Source organism: Perissodus microlepis, chromosome 19 (assembly GCF_051167445.1).
Source record: "Perissodus microlepis isolate ML-2025 ecotype Zambia chromosome 19, ASM5116744v1, whole genome shotgun sequence".
Lineage (NCBI taxonomy): Eukaryota > Metazoa > Chordata > Actinopteri > Cichliformes > Cichlidae > Perissodus > Perissodus microlepis.
This window is the reverse complement of record NC_140479.1, coordinates 25,855,227-25,880,592: the sequence shown is the minus strand read 5'-3', so window position 1 is coordinate 25,880,592 and position 25,366 is coordinate 25,855,227. Positions and strand designations below refer to the sequence as shown.

At 42.0% G+C, this 25,366-nt stretch overlaps 3 protein-coding genes across 5 annotated transcripts in view; 1 reads left to right on the top strand and 2 right to left on the bottom strand.

Moving 5' to 3' along the window:
• c19h14orf180 (chromosome 19 C14orf180 homolog) overlaps positions 1 to 13,787 on the top strand; it is an 86,069-nt gene extending 72,282 nt beyond the window's left edge. Inside the window, exons 2-10 of one of the 2 annotated variants that reach the window (XM_084914642.1) lie at positions 1,108 to 1,339; positions 2,133 to 2,163; positions 5,405 to 5,491; positions 6,782 to 6,902; positions 8,783 to 8,813; positions 8,898 to 9,006; positions 10,230 to 10,393; positions 10,546 to 10,678; positions 11,543 to 13,787. In XM_084914642.1, coding sequence (XP_084770768.1) covers positions 1,187 to 1,339; positions 2,133 to 2,163; positions 5,405 to 5,491; positions 6,782 to 6,902; positions 8,783 to 8,813; positions 8,898 to 9,006; positions 10,230 to 10,393; positions 10,546 to 10,678; positions 11,543 to 11,748 — 1,035 coding nt within the window. In that variant the 5' untranslated portion in view covers positions 1,108 to 1,186 and the 3' untranslated portion in view covers positions 11,749 to 13,787. Of the gene's footprint in view, positions 1 to 862; positions 1,340 to 2,132; positions 2,164 to 5,404; positions 5,492 to 6,781; positions 6,903 to 8,782; positions 8,814 to 8,897; positions 9,007 to 10,229; positions 10,394 to 10,545; positions 10,679 to 11,542 lie in introns of those variants that run through there. The other variant, XM_084914641.1, reaches the window with a different exon arrangement.
• Positions 12,872 to 15,679, bottom strand: tmem179ab (transmembrane protein 179a, genome duplicate B). The gene is made up of 4 exons (XM_084914643.1): positions 15,318 to 15,679; positions 14,698 to 14,835; positions 14,540 to 14,618; positions 12,872 to 14,454 (listed from the first exon to the last, which is right to left on the bottom strand). The coding sequence occupies exons 1-4, from the start codon at positions 15,617 to 15,619 to the stop codon at positions 14,281 to 14,283; spliced, it is 693 nt and encodes a 230-aa protein (XP_084770769.1). The 5' UTR covers positions 15,620 to 15,679; the 3' UTR covers positions 12,872 to 14,280.
• A 98-nt stretch (positions 15,680 to 15,777) lies between these two features.
• LOC146366141 (uncharacterized) lies at positions 15,778 to 25,075 on the bottom strand. Of its 2 annotated transcripts, XM_084914640.1 has the most exons (19): positions 24,899 to 25,073; positions 24,532 to 24,631; positions 24,330 to 24,419; positions 24,060 to 24,203; positions 23,821 to 23,979; positions 23,638 to 23,719; positions 23,345 to 23,534; positions 23,097 to 23,240; positions 22,714 to 22,904; positions 22,502 to 22,637; positions 22,362 to 22,410; positions 22,164 to 22,293; positions 21,888 to 22,062; positions 21,449 to 21,788; positions 21,261 to 21,363; positions 20,963 to 21,014; positions 20,720 to 20,852; positions 19,653 to 19,759; positions 15,778 to 18,219 (listed from the first exon to the last, which is right to left on the bottom strand). In XM_084914640.1, exons 2-19 carry the CDS (start codon positions 24,620 to 24,622, stop codon positions 18,109 to 18,111), a joined length of 2,427 nt encoding a protein of 808 aa, XP_084770766.1. In that variant the 5' UTR covers positions 24,623 to 24,631; positions 24,899 to 25,073; the 3' UTR covers positions 15,778 to 18,108. The 2 variants fall into 2 exon arrangements, with proteins under 2 accessions (XP_084770766.1, XP_084770765.1); XM_084914639.1 differs by lacking the exon at positions 15,778 to 18,219 and having other exon boundaries at positions 18,233 to 20,852; positions 24,899 to 25,075.
• Positions 25,076 to 25,366: the final 291 nt, after the last annotated feature.

The following is a 25,366-nucleotide window of genomic DNA, read 5'->3' as shown; positions in this document are numbered from 1 at the left end:
CACCTGACCCGAAGTGCGAGTTTAATGCCTTCTCATCTCCCATTCCCCAGCTTTACTAACCATTAAAATCCCATCTTGCTTAGCAAGGTGCATTGGACACTAATGGAGACTGACTCTGCCCATTTGCTTTGTTATACACCATTCATTTCCTCCTCCTGCCAAGCTTATGACCAAATGGACTGACAGTAGGCATGCTGCTCTCAGAGTCATGATCTTCTATATGATCCAGCAATCAAGATATGGCCATATCACTCATCTCTACATCCCGTCCGTTCCTGTTGGCACAGGTTTGCCTCGGATTAGTGTTGAGTGTTAAGGTAAGTGAGCAAACATCCGCAGGAGGCGCTCCTCCTGAATAAATATTTGTTGTCCTTGTTTGGATAGTGAGTGTTTTCTCTTATATGGCTATTTCTAATGATCCTGTGTTTTCCTCTGCGGTTTTCTTTCCGTTACAGAATTTTGCTTGGTTGCACTGTATTCCATGCTAACACAGCATTTGGTGCATAATTCTTATGTATGTCTCATTTATAAATCATGAGCAGGGTAGTAAGAATCAGAATTTCCTCATACTGTTAATATGCATAATGTACTGCACACAGCACAGTATCAGAGAAAAAAAGGGGTTCTCACAAAAGTGAATCGAATTATATGCAATATTTAGAGCTGTAGTAGATAATATACATGTGCCACTATGTTTGCTTTTCATCATCAAAACATAAACCTTTGCAGTTTCCCTGTTTGAGGATTGGAGAGAGACTCAATGTGCTCAGCAGACTCTGGAGGAGCTACTGTACATGTTTAGAGCAGGGATTGGCTGAGAGCGCTGTCACTCAAACAGCAAATACTCTCCAACTTCCTCTGCCCTCCTTTCCTGGTGCAGCCTAGGAGGAGGGAGGGGAATGAATCTTTTCTGTGTGAGTCGCCAGTGCTCCCTCAGACTGCTCCTTACAACCTGTCCTTGACTTACTGTGCACAGACGAGACTGAGAGGAAGCTGCACTGCTCCCTCCTCCTCCTGTCACATTCCTATTTTGATTCATGTGAGCGGCAGCGGTCTGAAAACATTTCACTGTGTGGCTGCTTCTTTCTACCTGTGGTGCTTCAGCAGACTGGTGAAGGGAGGAACGCTCGTCCTCGGCCGGTGGAGCTCTGATGGGAGGCAGCGCTGACTCTGGCTGGGACTGGGGATGCTGAACGGAGGGAGGGAGGGCCTGTTTGAGCTGGGACAGCAGCTCCAGCAGCAGGGGGAGTACCAGGCCGCCCTCCACTGCTTCCTCAGCTGCCTGCTGGGACTGACTCATGTGCAGAGCTTCACCTCTCTGCCCAACTGCTTACACCAGGTGAGCCAGATGGGAACTGGATATACTCACACCCACAAAATGTCACACAGCCATAGATTCTGTCTTTCTGTGTGTCTTTCTCTTCCACATGTGCCAGCATGAATTCACGTGTGTGTTACCTACATCTACACATTTTCTGCCCTACCATGTATTTGCACAGCTGTCCAAACACATGTGCATCACTTCTCCTTTTGAGCGTCATAAATTAGCAAACATCACAACACAAAGGACACATTCAGTATATTCAAAGTCAAACCTGACAGCACAGTCCATCATGGGTCTCTGTGTTGAGACTGTAAAATCATTCGGTCTCGTAGAACTGATGATGTGCATGCTGCTATTAGCGCTGCTGAATTCAAGCCTAATGTATTCCATAGAAACAGTGGCACTGTTTATGGTACTAGCGTAGTATCCAGTTAATATTTCCCCCATGGTGTGTGGGCTATGCGTGAGATCAGAGGCATTATGTTTGGGCTCTGTGCAGCCAAGGCCAAAGTCTTAGCAGATTAAACACTGGGGTTGCTTTGGAAGACCGTCCCACAAAGGTAGAGCTACAGTTTTAACCGTCTTTGCTTGTGCTTGAAGGAATGTCCCTGATGTCAAAACATAGCCTTTACTCCACAACTTTGGAATGCATGGCATGCTGTTGACCAGCCCAACAGTGCTGTGAGGAGAGCACAATTATTAGTTTTGACAGCTCGTGACATCATGCATACGCCTACCCGTCTGTGATGTTGGAAGTGAATTATTTAATATTTAACTACGTCCCTTGGTTGTTTTTTATGCTTTACAGATTGCAGAACTCTTCATCACTGAAAAGAATTGTATCCTTTACTAACAAAAGAGGAAAAGCTGATCTGACACTTTTTCTGCCCCTGTCTTTTAAGCCTCTAGCAAGCAGCTAACTATAAAACTAGCTCTTCGACTCTGTAAACCTGTTGTGTAAAGGCTTGTCACTGAGGCAGGCTTGGCAAATTCCACCACAATGAACCGTGGAGACCCTTTATAGAAAGCAATGTAAAGCAGAGAGGATGAGGGGATGTCTTTGGGCATTTGTCCCCAAATGCCACATGTTTTGTGTGGAGCCCAGGTTGTGTGTCTGTCTCTTAAGAGGATTTGTAGGCTCTTATCTCCACACAACAGAGTGGGAAAGCACTAATTAACCCGTATCTGCGCTGACTAGCCTGTGCATTGCCACTTCACTGCTTCTATAAACTATAGCTGTAAAGGACAGAGAGATAATAGAGAGGTGTTGTGTTTCAGGATATATTACCTCCATGGCTCCTCTCTCTGTTACTGAGACACTCCAACACTTTACTTGCCAGCTCAGGTTATCTACCTCAGCAGGGCTCTTGCGCTCACTGTCCATTTTCCAAAATAGGTCAATTTGCTGAGCTTCATTTTGTCAATAGCCATTACAGTTCGCCCCTCTCAGTATGGAAAGGTATCTACTTACAAGGGTCATCTTCCAAGATGGGGTTAAATTTTTTAGCATACGATACACTCTTTCCTGAAGTCAGTAAGAGTAGCGTGTGGTGTCATGTCAGATTTGGCTATTTTATTATGCAACGCATATTGTTTTGGTTTAATGTGAAATTACAAGCATTGTAGGTCAGATACAGACTGAAATAGTTTGCATAACAATGAAAAAGGGTTATTGCAGTCACGAAAACAACGCTTTGAGATTTAACCATTTTTGCCGTTTAAATTGCTTCCAACCTTTCAGTTCTTTTAGTATTTTTCATGATAATCACAGAAGCTGAAGCAGTGATGTTTTGGTGCATTTGTGAATACCCTCTGGGGAGGTGAGGTGAGGGGTCAGTCTGCTCAAACTGGGAGCAGGATGTGGGAACTTTTTAGTGTCACGCAAATGCTGTATGAGAACAGGATTGGCAGCGTCTTCTCATGTGTTATTTCTAACCAAAAGCATGATAAGAAAACCAATCTACATTTATCAGTATTGGTTTCTTGCTGCTTTGCTGGCTTTAGTCTAGACAAATAAACTATATTAGTTGCACTTGATAGTCATAGTGACAGTACAATGACTGCTTAAGGCTCGATGTGTTGTTATCAGAGCTGGAACCGTCCACAAATGACCTTTATTCAAAGCCAAAAGCTGTTTTAGCTCATGAGTGTTACTGATATGTGTTTCGTGGAAAGAAAACTGCGTGGCACACGCGGACTTTAACCTCCAATAAAGGTGGATTTCGGATAAAGATGCAGTTATATCCCGATTTCAGATTTCTGAAGTACAATTAGTTAAGTTATATCTAATTAAGTCAAGTTTCAAGTTTCTTAGGTGTACTATTCCACAGCAAATTCCAATTTCCTCCCTACTAAAATAGGTTGTACACTTGAGGTGAGCACACGTGTTATCAGATGCCTTTGAAGGTTCCAGAGTTTTGGAGTGTAGTCCAATTACAGTTTCAGAGAGGGTGTGTGAGTGTGGATGAGAGAATGGAGGTCATTCCCAGGAGAGCATTGTGTGAGGTTCCTGTTGTTGCATTGTTATAGTCCAGGCTGACTAAAAATAGCAGACAGAAGTAGCGCTGTGACCTTTGGTGACAGCTGTTCCCCTCATCCTCCCTCACAGATGGTCCGGCTAAACAGGTGACTCCCAGGAGCTGTGACAGGTATTTCTAACCATCTTGTAATAGAGCTCTAAGCTTGCTCAAAAATGTGATCAAAGCAAAAGCACTACAACAATCATCCTTTTCCAGTGACCTATAAAAGTGCTCAGTTTTCCTTCTGTACAGCACATTAAATTATTTAAAAGCACTTCCTCTAAAAGCATTTCAACATTCATCCATCACCATCCCTCATCCTGTTACTAATCAGCTCAGGAGTACACGTTTTCTTGCATTTCTTGCATCTTAGATCTTATTTTGTTTTAATTGTAGTGGGTCTTTGTCTCTCGGGCAAATACGGTACTGTGCAGAAGTCTTGAGCCACACCATGTTTCTTTATATTTTGCCAGGAAAAATGCTAATTAGTTGCACAAGTTCATTGAAACATGTGCAAACGTGTTTCCCGATGGATCTGCGTTGTGTCTAAATCTGTCTGTATTATCTGTGTTCATACTTTCATCAGTTTTGACAAGATCCCCAACACAACTGACTTAAATTTGAAATGCTTAAAGATACAATTTAAAATTGCTCCTTTGCTAATCTGTCTGTTATGTGTAGACACGACACTGTTTTATCCCCCGAATGAGTCATACTTCAGTGTTAAGTGGGTTAACAAACAAACAAGGAAAAAAACTGGACAGGAAATGAGTGAAAAACAGCCAATGTCCAAAGATGAACTTTGTGAAGATTTTTCAGAAAGACTGGGGCACTGTGCTCAAGACCACTTTAAAAAAAAACAATTCTGTATATGGCTTGGCTCATGTTTTTTTTTAATAGCATGACGCACTAAAAATATTTTAAAAATTGTATATTATATATTATGAAAAACATTATAGGATTTATTGGCATGTAGCGTCACAGCAGAGCTGAAAAGAGGCACACATGAGAAATCTAGTGTTAAGTAGGACATTTAAACAGGCACGCCTGGGTTTATTTTAAGCCTTCTCCGTCACAATTGGTCTTTAAACTCACCTGACAAACATCAACGGTGTCGTTTTACAGTGGAACAAAAACCAAGTGCATGGAATGTTTCAAGCGAGCTATTTTTAGGACGCTTAAAATAGAGAGTCTTTTCATGGAAACAAAAACCTGGCAAATCAGATCAGTCCAAAACATCATGTGCAAAAAATATACACAAAAATGACAAAGGAAGGCAATACAACAGAGATATGAGTCGTTATGTGGCATGTCTATATTATCAGACTGAATGTCTGACATGTTTTGGCTCACAAAACCACAAAAACAGCAGGCAGAGCGACTGACCTCTAATCTAATGTGTCCTGGAGTACTGTATGCTGTGTTTGCCCATAGGTTTGTTTGCACGTGAGGTGAAAAAAGTGTGTTGTCTATGAGCTGTGCAGCAGAGACTGTTTTTAACTTAAGCAGCTGCCTGTAATCCCTCTGATATCCGAGACTGATCCTTCACCCATATAAATAGATGAGAAGGCCCTCCAGTTCATACAGGCTGAAAAAATGTTCTATGAAGTGGCATTGATCGAGCTCACCGCTCTTCAGGGGAGCACAGGCAAGTACTTTTCATGTTATGCTATCAAGGAATACTTCTGGGAATATGTGTGAAAACACATAGCATGTCCTATAGAGCGTGCACTTTGAATCCATGTGGCTTTGGCATGTCCTCGTGATTTCTTAGAATTTAGATTTCTCCGAAAACCACGACATCTGGCAGTACTCTGGTGTAAAATAAATACACAACTCTTTCAGCGAATTGCTGAACGTTTTCCGAGAGTCTTGTCGTCACTGCACAAAATTTGTCATCAGGTTTGTCCGTAGCTCAGTATAACTGCCTGAACTTGTGCTAAAATAAATAAGCGGTTTCACTTGGATTTGAGTGGATCAGTTACTTTTAAAGGCATTTTTCTGGTGATTAAAACAGTTAATCAACACATTGTTATTTTTCTTCACCAATTTTACTTTTGTAAAAATTAAGGAATACTTTTTTCTTGTTGTTGTTCAGGCAATATGACATCGCATTTTACCCAACTCCATCTTTGTTTACAATATACCCGGTCGAGCTTTACGCGAGCATTCACAGCAAGGCTGCTCATTCATCACCTGCTGCTGCCGCTGCTCCAGACGCCTGCCTCTCTGTCTGCTGCTGAGGCAGCAGCGCAGTGTAGCATGGGCACAGTGGAGATCAGGGATGGAGTAGAAGACAAATGGCCACAGTTTCTCATTACAAGCTGTGTGTCACTACAGAATACTGAAGCCCCTGATTCAGCACTCATTCAGATTGGATGCTGGACTTCTCTGGGGGCAGAGCTGGCACTATAGCTACAGCTTACAGCTTTCTTTTCCGCCCCAGTGCTTTCAAAATGTGCCCTTCCTCTTTTCTCTGTTTCCCCCAATGTAATTGTCATTTTGTCGGTTTTGTAATGCAAACTAATGTCTTTACCTCTTACAATGATTTATTTGCATTTAGATGTGGCGTGGATTGCAAGCCAAGCATCTTCTATGTGTGTGCTCTGTGTGTTCAGTACTTGCATGATGTTTGTGGTGTGTCACTCTGCGTGCGTCTCAATGCTCCAGGGGGTGTGGCGAGTGTGTTGTTTGACTCCCTTATCTGCTCCCTCCTGCCCTTATCTCTTGTGTCTCCAGTCCTCAGTTGGCTCCTCTTTATTGTTCCGGCTTCAAGTCCACAGCAGTGCCAGACAAGTTGATACAGACAGATACCCGGCTTTCGGGGAGATTATTTTTTTGTTAAACTCTTCAGTGGAAGAGGAGGGTAGCGAGGAGCAAGGTTAGCTCAAAAGAGCATTGTCGGGTCGTGATTCCATGCCCTGTGTTTGTGTAACAGGGCCTCAAGAGGAGGCTACGCTGGGCTCCGCGGGATGGACAACCCCAGAGGAACTTTCGGAGCAGGCCTCCCAGGCACAGCACCTCGAACGGCTGGCTCAGCTTTGCATCATGAGCAAACAGTAGGTAAAACTGTGTCCTCTCAAAGCCTCCGTTACGCTGTAATTAATGGGGTGTTACATGTTCCGCTACTTTCAGGTCTCTCTGGGTTAAATAAACTGACTTTTAGTGCTTGCTTTAACTTATTTATCATCTATGCATGATGTAGGCATTGCTGTGTGTGTGCTTTTGTATATTCTGCTGTATTTTGCCCATCATCGTCTAAGAGAGATGAAAAAAATGTTGCTGGCTTAAATATGACAAGGCAAACTGTAAGTTTTGCCTTTGTTGCTGTTAAAGATTTTAATCATTTTGATTATGAATAACCCATTGTTTATAAAGTGAAGTCATCATCTTATTAATAATAATGTCAAGATGAGTTAAAAAGGAATAAATTACTGTCACCTAACTTCTTCGAATTTTCTGTTTTCTAAAGGTTTGATGACCTTTTCTGTTGCTATCTCTTAATCTTTATTAATTATCCAAAACTATAAGCGCAGCCATGTCTATTACACATGCAGTTTTCCCATTCTGGAAATTTCTGCAAATTCCTTCAACCAAACAAACCACAGCGTCAAGCCTTTTCAGCCATGGTCAAATTTTCATGCAGATGTAGAGAAAAAAGACACCACGCTCTATGCGAGCGTTACAGAAGGAACACCTTAACTGGATCTGGTGTCTCCTGTTGCAGGGGTACTTTGTTAGGCCACAGAATGCACCCATTTTCTGTGCCTCTGTTTTCATTGTTGGGATTAGGCCATTTAACCTGATTGCCTGAGAGGGTGACAGAGGGTGGAAGGTGTGCTCGGTGGAGGGCTGGTTACACTGCTTCATTAATGCAAGCAGCATGCAGTAGTTAAAGTTAAATGAGATGGTACTGATTGTGCATGGCTGTGGAGGATTGAGTTTCTGCTCTTTGGTGGTTTCTTTCCAGACTTTGCAAACTTACTCTGAAAGAATTATACAGACTGAACAAAATAATCAAAAACTGAACACAAACTGACTCTGGTCATTATTTAAAGAAACCAATCTCTTACTGCGCCCACTATAAGCGGTGGTTTTAGAGCTTCCTCCTTACAGACAGGAAGTTGTAATTGTTACTAAATCTTTTAACAATGTCATAGGAAGTCCTTTGAGCTAGTGAAGGGCTTTTCTGCCTTTGCTGATCACGTATCCTCTGAGAAAGACCTTCTAAAGCATTGCAAACTGACACCTGACCATTACTAATTGAAGGAAAGTATGGGTTTGGAACAGCGAAGCTGACATCTGTCACACTAAACAGAGCTTGCTCTACATCTATAGGCACACGTGAGGGTGTTAGGGTGATGAATGTCCTTGGCAGACTTTTCAGTGCCAATATGACTGGAACAGCTGGCAGATCTTCAATGAAACCCATCGTGTTCACCTAGCTTAACACTAAGCAGGAGTGAGGCAGAGGGGCCGGAGATAGTAAACCAACCTGTGAGCGCCATGCCCTCTGTAATTCACCCTGAGAATAGACAGTGGATGGCAGCGCTGGCAGAAAAAGAAGGTTTCCACTTCCTCCATAAAGTACCTGAGCACCCGCAGCCCTGCTGTCCATGTCCAATCACAGCACACGTGTGTTTAGATTTGTCATGCTGATGTGCCCCGAACACAGAAACTGATATGCTCCCCTGACAATGAAGCGTGTGCCTTTTCTGCTTCATTGTGGTCTGGAATTATTATCGTCACTGGAAATATTTGCCCGTAACATGTTTATGTTTTCAAACGGAAGAAAAATGTCGGCTAGATGATGTTTGATAATTCTAAGTCATCCATTATTAACATAACACATTTATTGTCAGCAAATATTTGTTCCAGAAAAACAAAGTGGCGTTGCCTTTAGTTTATTCGTTTCATTTGTCTTTCCTTTTCCTTTTAGACCTCATCTTGCCCTAGAATACAGCGGTAAGGTATGTAAAAATCAGATATTTGAACCAATAGAATATTATAACTCTTCTGTAAGCTTTAAAATAATACATCTCTGCTTCTTTCAGGCTACAAAGATTCACCAGAGGGCCTTTGGAAATGACCATCCAATTACAGCTAGAAGCCTTCAGCTCATGGCAACCGTATATGCTGAAATTGGCAAGACTGAATATTCAGGTAAAGGATAGTTGAATAATACAGACTAAACACTTATGACACAGGGATTTACTGTACGCACATAAATATACAGTGAAAACAAACATGGGTGTATGATTCAGAGAGTAGTATATAGAATAAGGGTGGAGACCTCCGTGTCTTATGATGTTAATCCCTGTTGTAGAGCGCACACAACACAGTCTCATGCCATGAAAATGTTAAATTAATTCACATTTGTGGTGATGTTGGACACAGGAACGTGCAGAGTGACAGTTTAAGGTTGTGGATTTGTTGCACAGTGTGCATGCTTGGCTTACCTGACTCTGAACTGTGCATTTTGTTAAGACGTAGAAACAGTTTAGTGTTGAGTCAGCTTACAGAGACACCCGTGCAGAACAAGAGCAGCTGCACCAAGACATGAATATAGACCATTAAAAAGGAGGAAAATACTTGTTGTTCACCTCAGTTTGTCTTAAAATCTTTGGTGAAAAGCTGAAAAAATTAAGGATCTGTGCATTGTTTTGTTTCATTTTGCACTGAGCAGAAAGGGCTCCTTTTTGGCCTGCACCATGATGGCAGGTTTAAGTGTTTACACCCCATGTCCCTCACATACCCTTGACCATTAAGTAGGTCAGTCAGCCCCTCCCTCTGCTAGAACATTGCCTGCATGTATTTTCAAGCTGATGTAGACTTAACTGTAGTATGTGATATGTTGAAATTATAATTGCATATGTGTCCCAAAATATCTGAGCCTTCACTTCATTTCAAGTCATCTTTGATTCAAGTCTGCACCTATTAAAAAGCCAAAGTTCTCCCCAGAAGTAAAAACATGGACTAAATAACTGACCTAAGATATTATTGTAACTAGCATGTTTTTATTAATAACTTAATAATAATTTATCCAGCAATGCTGACACATACACAATAGTAGGCAACTTTAAGGCAATGTGTGTGTAGTCTGTAGTAATTTTTATTTCTATTTATTTCTTTTTTATAAACTGTGATGAGATCCAGATTTTTTTAGAGGGTCTGATATAATTGATAGCTTTTTCGCACAGTGAGCACTGTGCAGTTGTGCTGAACTCCCACGGCTGCACTGTACCCGGTGCAGACAGAGTTAACACACTTCCGTCTTGCCTCCTGTACATTTGCATGTTGAGCTTGAGCTCTGCTCTGTCTTGACTGGAGACTCCGATGTTAAGCTGCTCGTCTCATGTTCTGTATGGTCATGGTTCTCTTCCTAGACTCTCTGGGTCAGTGTGTGTCTGCACTGTCCAAACGTTTCGCTGCTGCAGAGTCTCTCAGAGACTCGGTCAGCTGTCTTCCTCATTCCCACCGGGAGAAACACTCAGAGATATGCCACAGAAAGGATACCCACCACCATCAGGAAGACACACTTAAACCTAAGGTAGGTAAAACACCTGAGGGTATCTGGTTGGTGTTATTCTGATTTATTTCTGTCTTATATGAGGCAGCTTCTTTGGAATAGATCTGTTCCAGCTGTTTGCTGCTGGCCTTTAATGCAATAAATGTGCTCAATGTGAATTTTATCTAATGTAGTTAACCAACAGCAAAGTCCCCACCTCCATCCTAAAGAAGCCAAGTTCCAACTACGGACTAGACACAGAACTCAACCACAAACGTAAAGGCGAGCGCAGAGTTCGATTCAGGGAGCCTGAGACCACAGTGCACGGTGAGAAAGCATGCACGCGAACAATTTGTAATGAGTCCATCCTGCTCGGTTTTAGGCTGCAAGATGTGTTTGCACAGAGAACATGTTGCCCTCTGGTGCTTTTCATTGGTATTTTTATTCTTAAAAATGTGTTGCTATCCCAGCTTAGATAGGAACCCTCAGCCCAAAGCTGCACATGCCTTGCAATTTACATTAAAGAGGAAACCCAGCTAGAATTAAAACACCCAGAAATTGCATCATAAACTACTGTCATTTGGGGGTTCTGTGCTACTTAAAAATAACATAATGCCAAGAGGCGTCCACACATGAGCAAGAGATTTATTCTTTTTAATTAATTATGCATGCAAATGAGGCACTGTGGAGTCTGTTCAAGAGAGACAGTGGCGACTGAAAGGGTACAGCAGCTGGTTTGTAGCTGCTGCACATCATGAGGTTAGCTTTCAGTGACTGACTGACCTCTTTTCTTTTGGCTTTGCAGACATTCCTTATTGTGACTGTTTAGGTGGTAAGTCTGTCTGAAAAATAACTTTACTAATGACCACACGAGAGTTTCAAAAGTGCACTCATAAAGAGGAAAGAGGCTGTCAGGCTTGTAGCAGCATTAGCATTAGAATTGTTAGGACTCCGCGTGGCACACATGCTATGGGGAGTTTAGCACGCCACTGTCACGTCTTGTTTAACAATGCCTGGAACAGCAAATATTAATGTAAGCTTAACTAATCTATAACTAATCTACAAAAACATCCTCTGAAACCTGACACTTGAGGCCTCGCCTCAAACGACAAAAGAAATGTGCAATTCAAATGCTTGTCATTTACAAATCAAAACTCTGAAAAACCGGTCTGGTTTTTTTCCCTTGTGCAGCCTATGAGACTACACCATCCCGCCCCCACCTTGCCCTGTTCACCTGCCTCTTCCTGCTGATGTCATTCCTGGGCGTTGCCATGTACTGCACAGACCGTCGACGTCCACAGAGAGTGTGCGAGGAGCTGGAGGCAGCTTTGGCAGTCTACCTGCTGCACATGAAACAGCTTCTGTGGGGCTGCTGGATATGGTTGACAATGCAGTGACTGTTATCAACCACAGGTGGAGACATGGAGCCTCTTTTAATTTATTATTAATTTTTTGTTTTTTTGTTTTTAGATCCCTCTTTTTCCTATCTTTGAAGGTGCCCGGGCCTACAAACACTTCAGCCATTTGGCAAGGCTCTACACACTGTCTGTGGTTTTATTCCACTCTCACCATGAAAAAGGGAAAATGTGTAATCCCAGAAATATGTAGCTTCCATGTCTGTATGTATATATGTATTAAGGTGGTGGGCATGCCACTCCATATTTAAGTTGTAACAGCATTTTGCACATCTGCACCGTTGACGCTGACATGTAACACTCGCATAATTTCCACAACATTTCATTTTTTTCTTCTATTCATGTCACAGTCTGCTGTCTGTGAGTGAATGTTTCCATGGAATGCAAATTTATTTTGTTACGGTACATGATTTGTGTATACCAGATATTACACAGAAATTAATGTGTATATATGGCTCAATATACTAAGGACTATCACAGTATTTAGCCTTGTAATTGCACATAAATGAATGTAGAGAGGTCTGGGAAATGACTTTGATTGGCACTTCTGATTGGCACACTGAGAGGAGGCAGACAGAAGCATGAATGTGTAAACTGTTTAATGATGGTCTGAAAAAAGAAAACACAGGGCCGCATCACTTCACGGAATGACTTGGACATGAAAAACACCTTGTTCTTTTCCAACTGTCTGGTCGCCTGTCAGCTGATTGCTAGTTTCACGGAGGATAATAATCTGCAGCACAATATTACCTATCATGAAAGAGAATATACTCAATTCAAACGAATGCTTGTGCTTTTGACAGTGTTCCTCTTTATAACCGCCTGAATCCCACAAGAATACTTTATGCTAAATGTTATTTATTCTTCTATATTGTATATCTGCTTCTGCGCAACTATCGGACTTCTGGTTATATGGATTTTTTTTTAACTTTTTGTTATCTGTAGCATTTATATTCAAATGAAACATTCAGGTTTTAATTCTGATGTCAAGTGTATGGAAGTGCGTGGGTTGAACGGATATTTGCAATACATAACCAAAAAAAAAAAAAAAAAAAGGTAATTGCTATTTTAGAGGCCAAAAACAGAAATTTAACAGAGCCAGACGTTATTGTATGAGTCCCTTTATCAAACAAGGCAAGTCAAATTCAAACAGCCAAATCACCACATAAATGGATTATAGAAATCAAAGGGCACAGTGATGCACATCCCACATACCTCTCATTATGAGCAATAACACACATCACATATATTCCATTAAAACACTTTATACAACAGGTTTCAGGGAACTCAAAATAAAACGAGTTTGTTTGTCTTTTATTTTGGAGATCTCACATTTGACTGTAGACTGCAGATGTACCGGAGAAAAGGAATACTCTCGACTCTGTACTGTCAAACGAAATCGTCATTAGCAATAAAACAATACCCAGTGAGCTTATGTCCTGTATATGCACATTTAGCTTAAAGCTGCATTTCACTGCTGTTCAAACATCTATGGTCACTTTGAAAGAAGTGCCTTTATGGAGGGTTTTCTTAGTTCCTACCGTTTTTTGCTTTTTTTATTTCAGTTGTTTTTGAAATAAAAACTGTCATTGCCTATCAAAGTGAAGCAGCCGACTTTCCTTTCTTCCCGTAACCTCTGTCAATAAGTGAGCGTGGGATTTAACAGGGAGAGGGAAAGGTGCATGCAGGTATACTTGTGTGTCTAGTCACAGTAATATAGAGTATATTGGTTTGTAGCCTATAAAGTGTGCAGAAGAAGCCTGAGTTGCTAAATGGCACAAGATAGGATCTGTTTTCTTATCTCACACAGATTGCTAAAAGCCTTTTAGACTGCCTGCCAAATGCACAAATGTGTAGAGCTGCAATTTGTCTTTTTTTTCTTCTTTTTTTTGTTATAAAACGCCTTTTGTAGCTGCTGATAAATGTGTAAAGATGCTGCAAACGCACACACCGTTTATGCTGGAGCATGCAGTTCTCCTTTTGCAGAGATGCACTGTGGATACTGGCAGGAAAAAAAGAAGCCTAAGTTAGGAACACATTTATTGGTGAAGAAAAAAAAACTCCTTTATGTCTAAAAAGCACCCGAGAAATTTTACATGCTTTAGATCCATGCAGAAATTTCACAAGGACAAGATCCACTGGCCAAACTGGCCAAACCATTAATACCGTTTTTTACTAATCAACAACGTATATTTGATAAAAGATGTATTTTTTTGTTTAAAAGAAAACAGTTTTAATACTATCAAATCTGGGTTGGGGTTGAATAAGGGATGGATTATCTCAATATAGCACAGGAAAGGTTAACAACCATCTGTAGCTTTTATTTTCAGTTACTTCTGGAAAACAGCTAAAACTGTCGATTTGATTCAATTCATCTTTGTGGGAGCAAAAGCCAACTGATTCTGATTGTCTACACAGGCGAATACTGGTGTTGGTCACGGCAGGCAAGAGGACTACATGATTCTATATGGTTAACTGTGAATGAACGTGTATGTTTGTGCGTCTTGCTGATTTCTAAATCAGGCCGGTCTTGAGGTCAGAGCCGCGGCGTGAAGAGCGGCCGAGCAGCAATTCCTTCTCGTGGATCAAGGTGTCGAGCAGGTCCTCTTGTCTGTAGTTGTGGTAGACCTTCAGAAAAGCCATCACAGTGATCCCGAGCCAGGTGAGCCAGGCGGCCCACAGCCCAAACTGAAAGAGTAAAAGCAGTCATTGCATTTACTCCGACTGTTAAATTCGTTATACTGTCTGTATGTCAATTTTAAAAGATTTTTACCTGAGCTATAGCAAACTGGTCATAGAAAGCAGAGTTGTCCAGACCCAGTTCTAGATCAGTATCCTGCATGTCTTCACAGCTAAACAGAAAGTGGCATTTAGAGGGACTATACCACAGCATCATCCGGAAAAAGTAGAACACCTGCGCTTCTCTCTCACCTGTTGGGCATAGTCCCACCCTCAGTGATGGCATCACACCACAGGTTAAAACCCACACTAACAATGGTGCTGGACAGGAAGACTGTGAACACCACCAGGGAGCTAATGAGCAGGTTGAGGAAGGCATTGAAGATGGAGCTGCAGGCAGACAGAACAGAAATACAAAACAAACTGGGTTAGGGCAGGCAAAAGCCCTCAACATCTCTGGAGTATGTTACAAACTGACACAGAGGCCTATTACTCTGCATGACGTATGCAACTCTGATGATTAAGTCTTTCAATCACACATCAACATAATGACACATAAGTTGCTTTGATGTCACATAAAATAGTAGGTGAAGCATAGGCTTTGATTTCTAGTTTAAAATGAGTATTCCCCCATCATTGGGAGATGGCAGTGACTTGACATTTTACAGGATGCTTCCGTGCCCATTTCCATCCGCTATAAAATAGAGTATAATACATGCAAGCTATGAAATTGACAAGACGGTGCACGAACAAGGGCGTGGGAGATGGACAGGAATGCCACATTTACACTCAGACCGCTGGAGTGGTATTGCTTCATAAGCTTTCGAATGAGCTTCTATTTAAGGAAGAGGCACACGTGAACGGTCACTCACTCGTCGTGTCCTTTGCACAGAAAGAACAGCAGCCTCCAAGCCTGCACTGCGGACAGGATGAGGGACGCTATCCCGACAAAAGTGATGAAGCTGCAGGAGGACTCGGGTCCCCACTCCTCCACGATGAAGCGCTGCTTCATCACAGTGATGTTTTCATTTTGCCACATACCCCTCGTGAACAGCAGGCATTTCCCCCCGAAATCCTCCGTGTTTTCAGACAGAGGCACCACGGCGATAAAACCGAAAACGAAAGCTAAAAAATAAAGGATGCACTGGGCGAAAATCAAATTGTCGAGGGCCATTTTTCTGTCTTCCCTGCTCTGCACTCAGCGTCCCGGAGCAACTGCGGCTGCGCAGTGGAGACTGACGAGCGGAGGCGCAGCATCCGACGTTGCTTTGCTGCAAATTAATGAGCAGGCAGAGGCCTTCAGGGCTCTCCATCTTATCTACGTCCAAGCTGTGGAGACATTCCTCTTCACTAATATACCCGTTCGCAGTGGCTTACGTATATTACAGTTAGTTATGATATTTTTAGTGACCAAGATAATAATTTTCTCTCCGCCGTAGGTAGAAATAATAGTGTATGAGTTCTTGTATTGACACCCCTTTCATTTTTTACAATCTCCAATATTTTTACTGAAGCTAGATACAGTTAAAAATGCCCCTTGATGGCACTATTTTAGTTTTTTCTACACATTTCCCCAATATTATAAACTCTGTGACCTCCACAACATAAACTAAAGTTCTACATCATTTGCTGCACAGCACGATTTCCAGAGACTTACATTGAACTGCTAAAACTGTAAAATATATAACTATATATACTAAAATATATACCTAAAAGTTACTGATAATAATACTACTATGAACATTTTCCTGTATATACTAGATATTAAAGGGGCAAAACTCTAAAAAGGTTCAGCATAATCATCTCCTTGGGCACAAGCACACATTTTGCACACACATAAGTGTATACTCACAAATTAGAGTAATGGTTTGTTTATACATGGTGACAGTCCTTAAGGAAGGGCAGGTAGCTGTCACAGCCATCTGACACGCTTCAGTGAGCCCATCTGGTGAGCTGGCCAAGGTGTCTCACCCTTTTCTTGGCCACCTAGCTTTTGCACTGCTCACAGTGCCCTCCAGTGGGCAAGACACCTGCTGCCATGTTGCACCAAGGTCTGAATGTTTCATGTTGACAGTATGATCACTGGCCTTCACGCAAGGCCAAACCGGGTGAATGTGATGTTGTAGAATACAGAGATGAAAAATGTAGAATAGCTTTTACACTCAAGAACATTAAAAATTCAAAACATCGAAGTGTGTTTGGAAAATCCACTGTGGATTGTGTATTCTGGGTGCACAGCATCACCATCAGAGGTTCTTATTAAGACGTTTTCGTTTAGGAGATTAATAATCCTGCATTTTTCACCATAACAGTCATCGCAACACAGTGACAAGTATTTATATGAGAGTTTTCCACACATCATGTGGCTATTTGTATCCATCTTGCAAACCGCAGGGTTTTTTTTGCATCATCTGCCGGCACATGATTTATGTGTCATTTTCGCCACCGCACTCTGATTTCCATGATGGTATCAGCTTTTAGATTAGCTTGAGTTAGTGTGTGTGTGTGTGTGTGTGTGTTGAGTCACTCCAAGACTTTGAGACAGTTTGCTTTTTAGCGTCATTAGGCATTATTTATTATCCTCCTTGTGCATTTTTGCTGCGTTCGATTTTTATTCTTGTGCTCATGATATATTGTCCAGATTTCTATTTCCTGTAATCCATCATTTTGTACTGTACACCATTTTTGCTATGATACAGTCTGTGCTGCTTGTGAGATGTGTTTTTCTTCTTTTACAAAAAAAAAAAAAAGGATTATATTGCCAAAAAACATAACTGTGCTGATATGCTTCTGGTGTCTTTGGCTACACTTGAAATATCATCTAGTCACAAATACAAGGTCATACGGAAAAGCCGAACAACTTCATAAGGCAGTCCCCCGGCCCTTACACAAAGAGGAGATTACACGCACAGAACTCCAAACCCCACTTTTAAATAATACAGCATGTGTGGGCTCGTGAACTGGGCACCCAGGGGAAACCCAGAGCAGAAGTGTGTCAAGCTGAAATATGTGTTAAGTTATTCACCCCGCGAACAAACCACAGAGGGAGAGAAAGAAGGAGGGAGGATGGAGGGAGGGAGGATGCTAACCCAAATGCAGTCCCTGCGCTTTGTGCAAATATGAAGAGCAATGGGCAGAAGAAAGCCTTGGGAGGTCATCCATTTTTCATGAGATGCAATGGCAGCAAAGCAAACATCCCTTTTTTTTCCAAGAGGAGGAAACCAGTGAAGAATCTAAAGTGGACAATCATTTTCAAGGACATCACAAGTGCATTTTAAATGTAGTGCATCTATACTTGAATCGAAACACGCAACGTTGTTATGTTCATCAGAGGAAAGTCAAAAAAGACATAATGTAACTCAGACTTACTACTCTTTACTCGAGTCTTAGTTCATAGCAATATTTAAGAATTCATGTCTCATCAATTACTGAGTATTGCTGACACGAGAGCAGAAGATTAAGGGTGAGGTGGGACAGTACCACTGGGCGGGAACAAAGGCTGTCAAAAGTATCTGACCTGGTGATTGGAGGATGAATCTGGTGGAGGTTAACACTCTTTGTGGTAAACTTTAACATTGGAGTGATTTTTTTTTTCCTTTAGATTTTAATTCAAATATATTTAAAATGCATCACATAAGAGGCTGTTCTTTGTCTTGCAGATGATCATGCTCTCTTCACTCGTTTGCCTTTTCTCGATCCTGCTCTGCCACTCCTTATGGCTCCTTGGGAAACCTTCCCCGAACTGCTCCAACCTGCGGGCTCATCTTTCTCCGCCTGCAACACGAAACAACAGCAAAAACAGACACAATTACAGCCTCATATCCTGAGCAGTGATGTGGAGGACCTGATGAAATATCCTGTACCCATTAATCTTTCCCCAGGGGGTGCAGGAGACTGGGAGCACTGGGCCAGCTACTGATTAAATGCTCCTAATAGAGGCCATTCATCTCCCCTTGAATCATGAACGTTTCAACATGCAACATCACCCCACACAAACGTTCCCCGCCTCTCTCTGTGCAAATATTGGTGTTTTCATAAAGACAGCAAAGTCGATAGTATTTAATTTTGTGATATCTTTTTAAGCGGCCGTGATTTCTTAGTGGGCTCCTAAGATTTGATGGATGACTTTGTTTGTTCCACATGGTGAAAATCTCATTTATAACTGTGCCAGTAATCATCACGAACAGTCACGCTTGAGGTCATGTGGGGCCAAATCCAAATTTATAGTTTGAACTAATAACTGCTTAATATCCCGATTTTATTATTATCTTTAGTCACACTGGCACAAAGAACATGATAGTTTGATCAGTCGTTAAGTGTTTGTCTTCAACTAATTTCACTCATTAGTGATTAATCTCTCTATCTGCCAATTAAGCAAATCCTACAAGTATTGTTTCTGGCCTCGGTGAACAATTAGGTAACACTAACAGCCCTTCCTACTAAACAACCCCCTGGAAACCCACGCTTACACAGAAACTGCAGGGTAATGAATGCAATGCCATCACTCCAAACATGCACTCTACAACTAAAATAGATTGGCCCTGATAGACACATTTTTGTACAGTATAGGCTGTTCAGTCATGCTCAGGTATAATCATCATAAATTAGCATGGCCTAATTGCGTTTCACCTGCCAAGCGCCATATGGTCCCTAGTTCAGAGCAAAATAATTAGGTGACTACATCCCAATTAAACAATTATCCAATGAAACCTCTGTAAAATAATTATGTGGTCATATCTGCACAGTGCTATTAGAAGTGTAACACTCAGGTCAACGCACAAGCAGCATTTAAATGGAAGGAAATGTGTTACAGAGCAGTGGCCACTTTGTTTTTGACAAATAAATGGTAACCATGTTCCCGGCATCTCGTGGATGTTTCACCTGTGCTCCAAGATACTCCAGAAAAATTCCCCATAAAAATCACGTGACTTTGGACAATGACATCATTGTAGGCGGAGGTCTTAAAAGCAGTGATGCTTATGCAGAGGGACGGGAGAAATGTGGATGAAAGGTACTAAAGAGGGGACCTGCCAGGCTGTGATGTGATGAAGTGAAATCCTCCGGGACTATAAATGAGATCATCCAAATATTATTGAGCATCTTAACTGGAACAATAGTGACCCCTATTGACAATTTTGTGATGAATGCATAATAGACTCATCATAACACATGTTGTACATTTTACGGTGTGTGTCAGAACAAAGTACCTGATTTCCATCTCTGTTTTCTACTTTTTGCTTTGCAGTGAAGTCCAAAAAATTGACGAGTCCACAGGAATAAGGCTGACCAAGAACAAGAGAAAGTCCCTTGTCATCTGCAAATGAACAGAAATGTTATCAATATTGTTTTCTGTTGGAATTTCCTTAGAAGTCATAATCCAGTGATGAACACATCACATAAATGGGGATCTTGGTAACAACAAGTCTGACACTATTATCTTTTATGCAACACTGCTCCACTGTTACGTCTTTAACCGCTGTCTCTGCGACAAGGTTGGGGCATCAGTACGGGCCAACAGGCCATCGCTCCCTGAGGCTCAACGGTGATCAGCAGATGGAGGGAGGTCTGCCTGCGGTGGTAGACGGTACACCCTTTGACAGAAAACGTGGGGGAGGGAGGGAGGGGATGCTGTTTAATGGATCACTGAATGCTGCAGCAAGGTTAAGGGAACCAATCTCTGACACCTCACTTCCTCTCCAATCTCCCTCTCCTAGCAGCCAAGCCCCCCTGCTTTTGGTGCCTGCATCTTGCACCCCTGCAGTTCCTCTGACAAACAATTAGTTCTGACCCTTAACACACACACACACACACACACACACACACACACACACACACACAGCAAAAGATAGAATTGTTTTCAGAGCTCTAAAGGTTGAGCAGGCAACATGTCTTGTTATCTCTGCTGATCACTGAGCACCAAATGGCTGCATAGATTCCTGCATAGTTTTAGAGGTATATTATTATTTGTTTAGACTTTTTGTGATCCAAAATGCACCGGCTGTAATAGCAGCTCTTAGCTCTGTAGCAGCTATGAGACACCTGGAAACACTACAAGTCTCAGCATCCTGTTTCCACCATTTGCCCATTTTGCAATGATCGAGCCAGGCTGAGTGAGAGGATTCATTAGTTCTTAACATGGATTCAGGGAGGCGCTCATTCTTTGTGCCCAAATAAACCGAGGTGGTTTCAGTGTTGCAGGTTGGGCTGGGGTTCACAGATGTGTAAAGAAAGGTGGAGCTACACACAGAGAAGAGGAGGGAGCTGTCCTGCTCACCCATCCCTGGCGAGCCCCTGGGTATAGACCAATTCAAAACAAAGCTCTGATGAAGATCTGTCAGCATGTCGTGGGTTGTTTCAGCTGAGGTACATGGGAGGTGTTGGCTGGAGCATCCCTGTGGTTCCTCTTGCTGGTGGCATACAGTATACAGTGTAAACACACTCACAGAGAACACAGCTGCTAATTAGATACTGAACCATAAGAGTCACTATGTACTTTAAAATTAAAATTATTACCTACCTGATGAGGGGTTTTTTTCTGGACGCAGTGAGTTGGGGCTACCTCAGTGAAACTGAAAATCAGTGAGAGGAGAAGGTTGGCTGAGTGACATTTGAGGGGCCAGGACTGATATATTCATGAGCTCGTGTAGCAGCTAGTTATGTGATCACTCAGTGGATGACAATTAAGCCAGATATAATTATCAGGCAGCCCTGATTGTTGTCAAATTCATACTGGAAATTCAACTTGCACCAAATATCAACCAGTTTTAATAATTTACTTTATCATAAGCATTGTGAGATTTATGATGACCTCTGACCTTGTGTCTGAAAGAAGGCTTTCATATGTGGAAGGTCTTGAAAGCCCGTCAACCCCGATAGTATCTTCTTCCAGAAAAACATCTGCTTCATCACCTTCTCCCACTTGTAAAATGTAAGAAAGTGCTTCCATTTCTTGGGAATCTCTCAATATGTATGGTGTGTGCAGAGAATCCAAGACAAAGCTTACCATCTGCAGAAAGCATCAACTCTACCATGCTGTCTTCGTTCAAGCTGCTGAAGGAAACAGGCTCTGTAGCGCCATCTGGTGTGAGCACCAGCTCAGGGATATTTAGGAAAACACCAGCTGATGAGTGGGGTCTGTGTTCTTCTTCTTGTCCCCTGCTTTGGCTACTTCTATCCGTCAGCAGAGAGGAAATCATCTGCAGGGTCAGAGTGCTTTTATATGTGTGAAGCGGGTCCCACTTCATAAGAGGCAAGGGTGAAGCTGAGGTAGAGGATGAGGCAGACAAGGATCTTAGATCCTCCTCAGAAGAAAAAATGTTCTCTTGAGTCTCCAGCTGCTGCTGCTGCGAGTACAAAATAAAATCTAAGGGTTGCCATTACTTAAAATCCCTTTGCAATTGTATATTCCAACCAGTATTAACAAGGACAATGAAAATATATACATTGTAAATGACAGGATGTTCTTCTTCTGGGTCATCTGTATGTGCTGTTTGCTGTGTTTCTATTGCCATGTGCACTGGCAAAGAGCTGCATGTGAGTAGACGCAGAGCCTCGGTGGGCAGAAGCATTTGCTTGCTGTTGGGCTTTCTCTCTGTGTGCTCTGGCCATACTACCTCCCTGAAATGAGAGTGCACGTCATAAATCTGGTGTCTAATGCATATTGTGTTTTAACATAATTCAAGCAGTTGCTCCAAGTGTGACATCTACAACCTCAGTACCTCAACTTGGAATCTGGTTTCCTCACTTCCTTCACAGCCTTTCTGACCAATTTCACCTGCTCATCTGTTGATACTTTGCCAACTTTCTGAGCCCGGTACAGCTTAGCAGACAGCGGACATAGTGGCATTTCTGCAAAACAATGTGATTAGATGACATCTCAGTTATATCCTAATACTGTTTAATAATATCTTTCATACCTTTCTTCATCTGTGTCATCCCTGTGGTCTCAGCTCCATCTTCTTCATTCTGATAAAGATTTTTAGGGAGAGTTAAAAGTCATTTCTAGGCTGTCTTGGTATGTACATTTTGTCTTGCTGTAAATGAGTGATTCACCCACATTGTTTTCAACAAGCATGTACTTTAAAGCCTCTGTGCACAGGCCAACTCCTTTACAAGTCTGGAGGAAGTATTTGCTCATATCTTCAGTCTCTGTGTGGCCTCTCTTCAACAGAGCCCAAGCATCATAGTTACAACTGGGGGTTGAAAGCACAAATAGAGTCCGTAAGGGAGCTTTTATTTAATAATATTATATTATCAAACATATAGTACCTGCTTTGAATAAATACATCTGCAAACAGCTTGGCATCATCAGTGGTCTCTACTGCAGGCCTGGCCCACTGGAGGTACCGTAATGCCTCTTGAGGCTGTTTCCTTGTCAGGAGACAATGGATGATGCAACGATGCTGCCAGGAGAGGGCAGGAACAGAGGCCTTTGGGCTCAGTAATAGCTCCATGGAGGCCTGGGATTGGTTGTAAGATAAGTAAATTTCTTATCAATTAAAAGAAAAAAATGTTGTAGCTCCTTTCATTACTTATTATTTGCAAATTATTAAATCACTTTAAAGTATGCACATAACTCATTTGAGTCACCTGCATGCCATTTTGGCCGTTTCAACACTAATCTTTTTAATGTTTCGTTTTCAGCTGCATACCTCAGTGTGTCCATGATCAAGCATCCAGAAGGCTCTGATTTGTTGGGAAAAGGTGGATGGAATTGTGAACGCATGACAAAAAGCCTGAAGGAGATCATCTTTGCACTGTAGGAAATTTGCCACATCCAGGATGAAGTACATGAGCTGTGTCATAAAAGTTAAGACACATTTAACCTTAAGTAAGTGCACATAAAGAAGCAACAAATCAGTATGTTTCACAGAAAAGCTTTGCTGATTTGGATGGATACAATGGCCTGGACTGACATGCTGTCAATATGAGGGATCAGCATGAGCTTCAACAGCGCCTGCAGATTAGGGGGAGGATAACGTGGATCTGTGCAATCTCCAGACATCCAAATGCACCCATGTTGTTCGCATAGCTGTGTCACCATGCTCTGTATCAAAGACTTGAATCTTCCCATTTCTCCCTCCTCCCGTCTAATAAAAGGTAAGGAAGTTAAAGGGGGAAAAAACAGGTAGGAAATTGATAAAGTATGTTCAGAGAGAGACTTGCTCTAAAATGAAACCCTTTCAGAGTTACCCCTGTGTTTCAAGACCAGCTTTTTGGGGGCTGTGATCCATTTCCTTCCACATCTGAGTAATACGCTTCACTTCTTGGGTCTCTGACAGAAACAACAGAGAACCAAACATTAAGAACAAAAGGATTTAGAGGTATAATAACAGTTCTTCATCCCAGTTTATTGGGATGTGATGATATCTATACCAGGAAACTTCGGCAGAAGTCCCATGATGCCCCACCACTGAACCAGCTGTCCCAGCCAGATGTGTTGCATCAGCATCCTCTGCTCTCTGTTCCAGCAGCCATGTCGGATGTCTGAGGAGCTGTATGTGTCCTTGCAGACCACACATGGGACTCCCACTCCTGCATAAAGAAGACGTTACATTTCAGAAAGGCTTTTATCATGTCACAGCATTAAAGATTAGGATATCTTTAGCACAAACCATGCCAGAGGTGGGCTGAGCAGAGATGTTTTCTTCCCCACTGGGCCAATGTAAGCAGGTTCCTTAATTTTTGGAGTAACATGTGCACTCTAGTGAAGGAGCCACGGTCCAGGAACATCCACAGACCCTGGCAACAGCTGAAGCCTGAGGGAATAATTAAGACACAATAGATCCAAAGATCCAAAGTATATGTTACTCAAAGTAACTTCAACTTCAAATTTAAGTTTGCACATTTAGAAAGACTGAAAATATGATGTAATATGTACTTACATAAGGTTAATAACTCCTTTTTAGCAAACTCTGCTGTCCGCTGTACCCAGCAGCTAAATGCTGGTGTGATTTCCCCCACATCAGTATAACCTTGTTGAAGATACAGTGTTAAATGAAACAACAAACAACTGTGGAATTAAAGGGTCTTTGCAAAAATTGTACAGAGCACTGGTTTCATGATGAGTGGATGTTCCTTTTCTACCTTCAGCTGTAAGCTTCCTCAACCAGCAGATGATGGCTTTTATGTTATTGCTGGCCAATGCCTCAGACCACTGACCCTCTTTGTCCAGCATCACGCTGAGCTTGTGGTATCGACACCAAGACAAGGGAGATCACACACAAAAAAGTAGGTATACTGAAAACATCTAACAACTACTTTACCTACTGCATTGCACAGGTCTTTCAACTGTAGCCCATGTAATGTGCTTAAGTGGTTAAATAGCACGTACACTTAAAGCTAGAAAATCCATTTATATAAGTGTTTCCACACTTACATCAGGAAGACCAGACTGAAGCATGATGATTTTAGTAAGTATGATTTTGCATTTGTTGGGTCTTCACATACTTACTCGGTGGAACGACTGTGGTCTAGTTTTCTGCTGTGGGTCAGTGAAACTTCCCTCTTGGTCTCTGTAGTGGTGACTGCTGTGAGTTCTGTCTGCCTTGTGGATTTGCTGACTGGCCCGCTAGTAACGTTCTCTTCTTACACAAGCTACTTTCGTCCACATTAATCCTCTAAGCTCACTCTCAGTTAACATTTCATTGGCTGATTTGCAGAGTAGTCGTGACTGCATCGGTGTGTTTGCGTGTGTGTTACAGGCGGGGAACGTCTTAAGTAAAAGAGAGAAGAAAACTCCCAGTTTTTTTCTTCCAGTTTCTTGTTTTCTTTCATTTCTTGTTTTTGTCATTTCTGACCAGTGAAGTGTTTTTATTAACTGGCAAAGTGGTAAAAGTACCACATGCTTTTCAGATCACTGCATAGTTTTGTCATTGTCTTTTTCACTTGACTAAATGTCTTCATTTTGGATTGCCAGCTG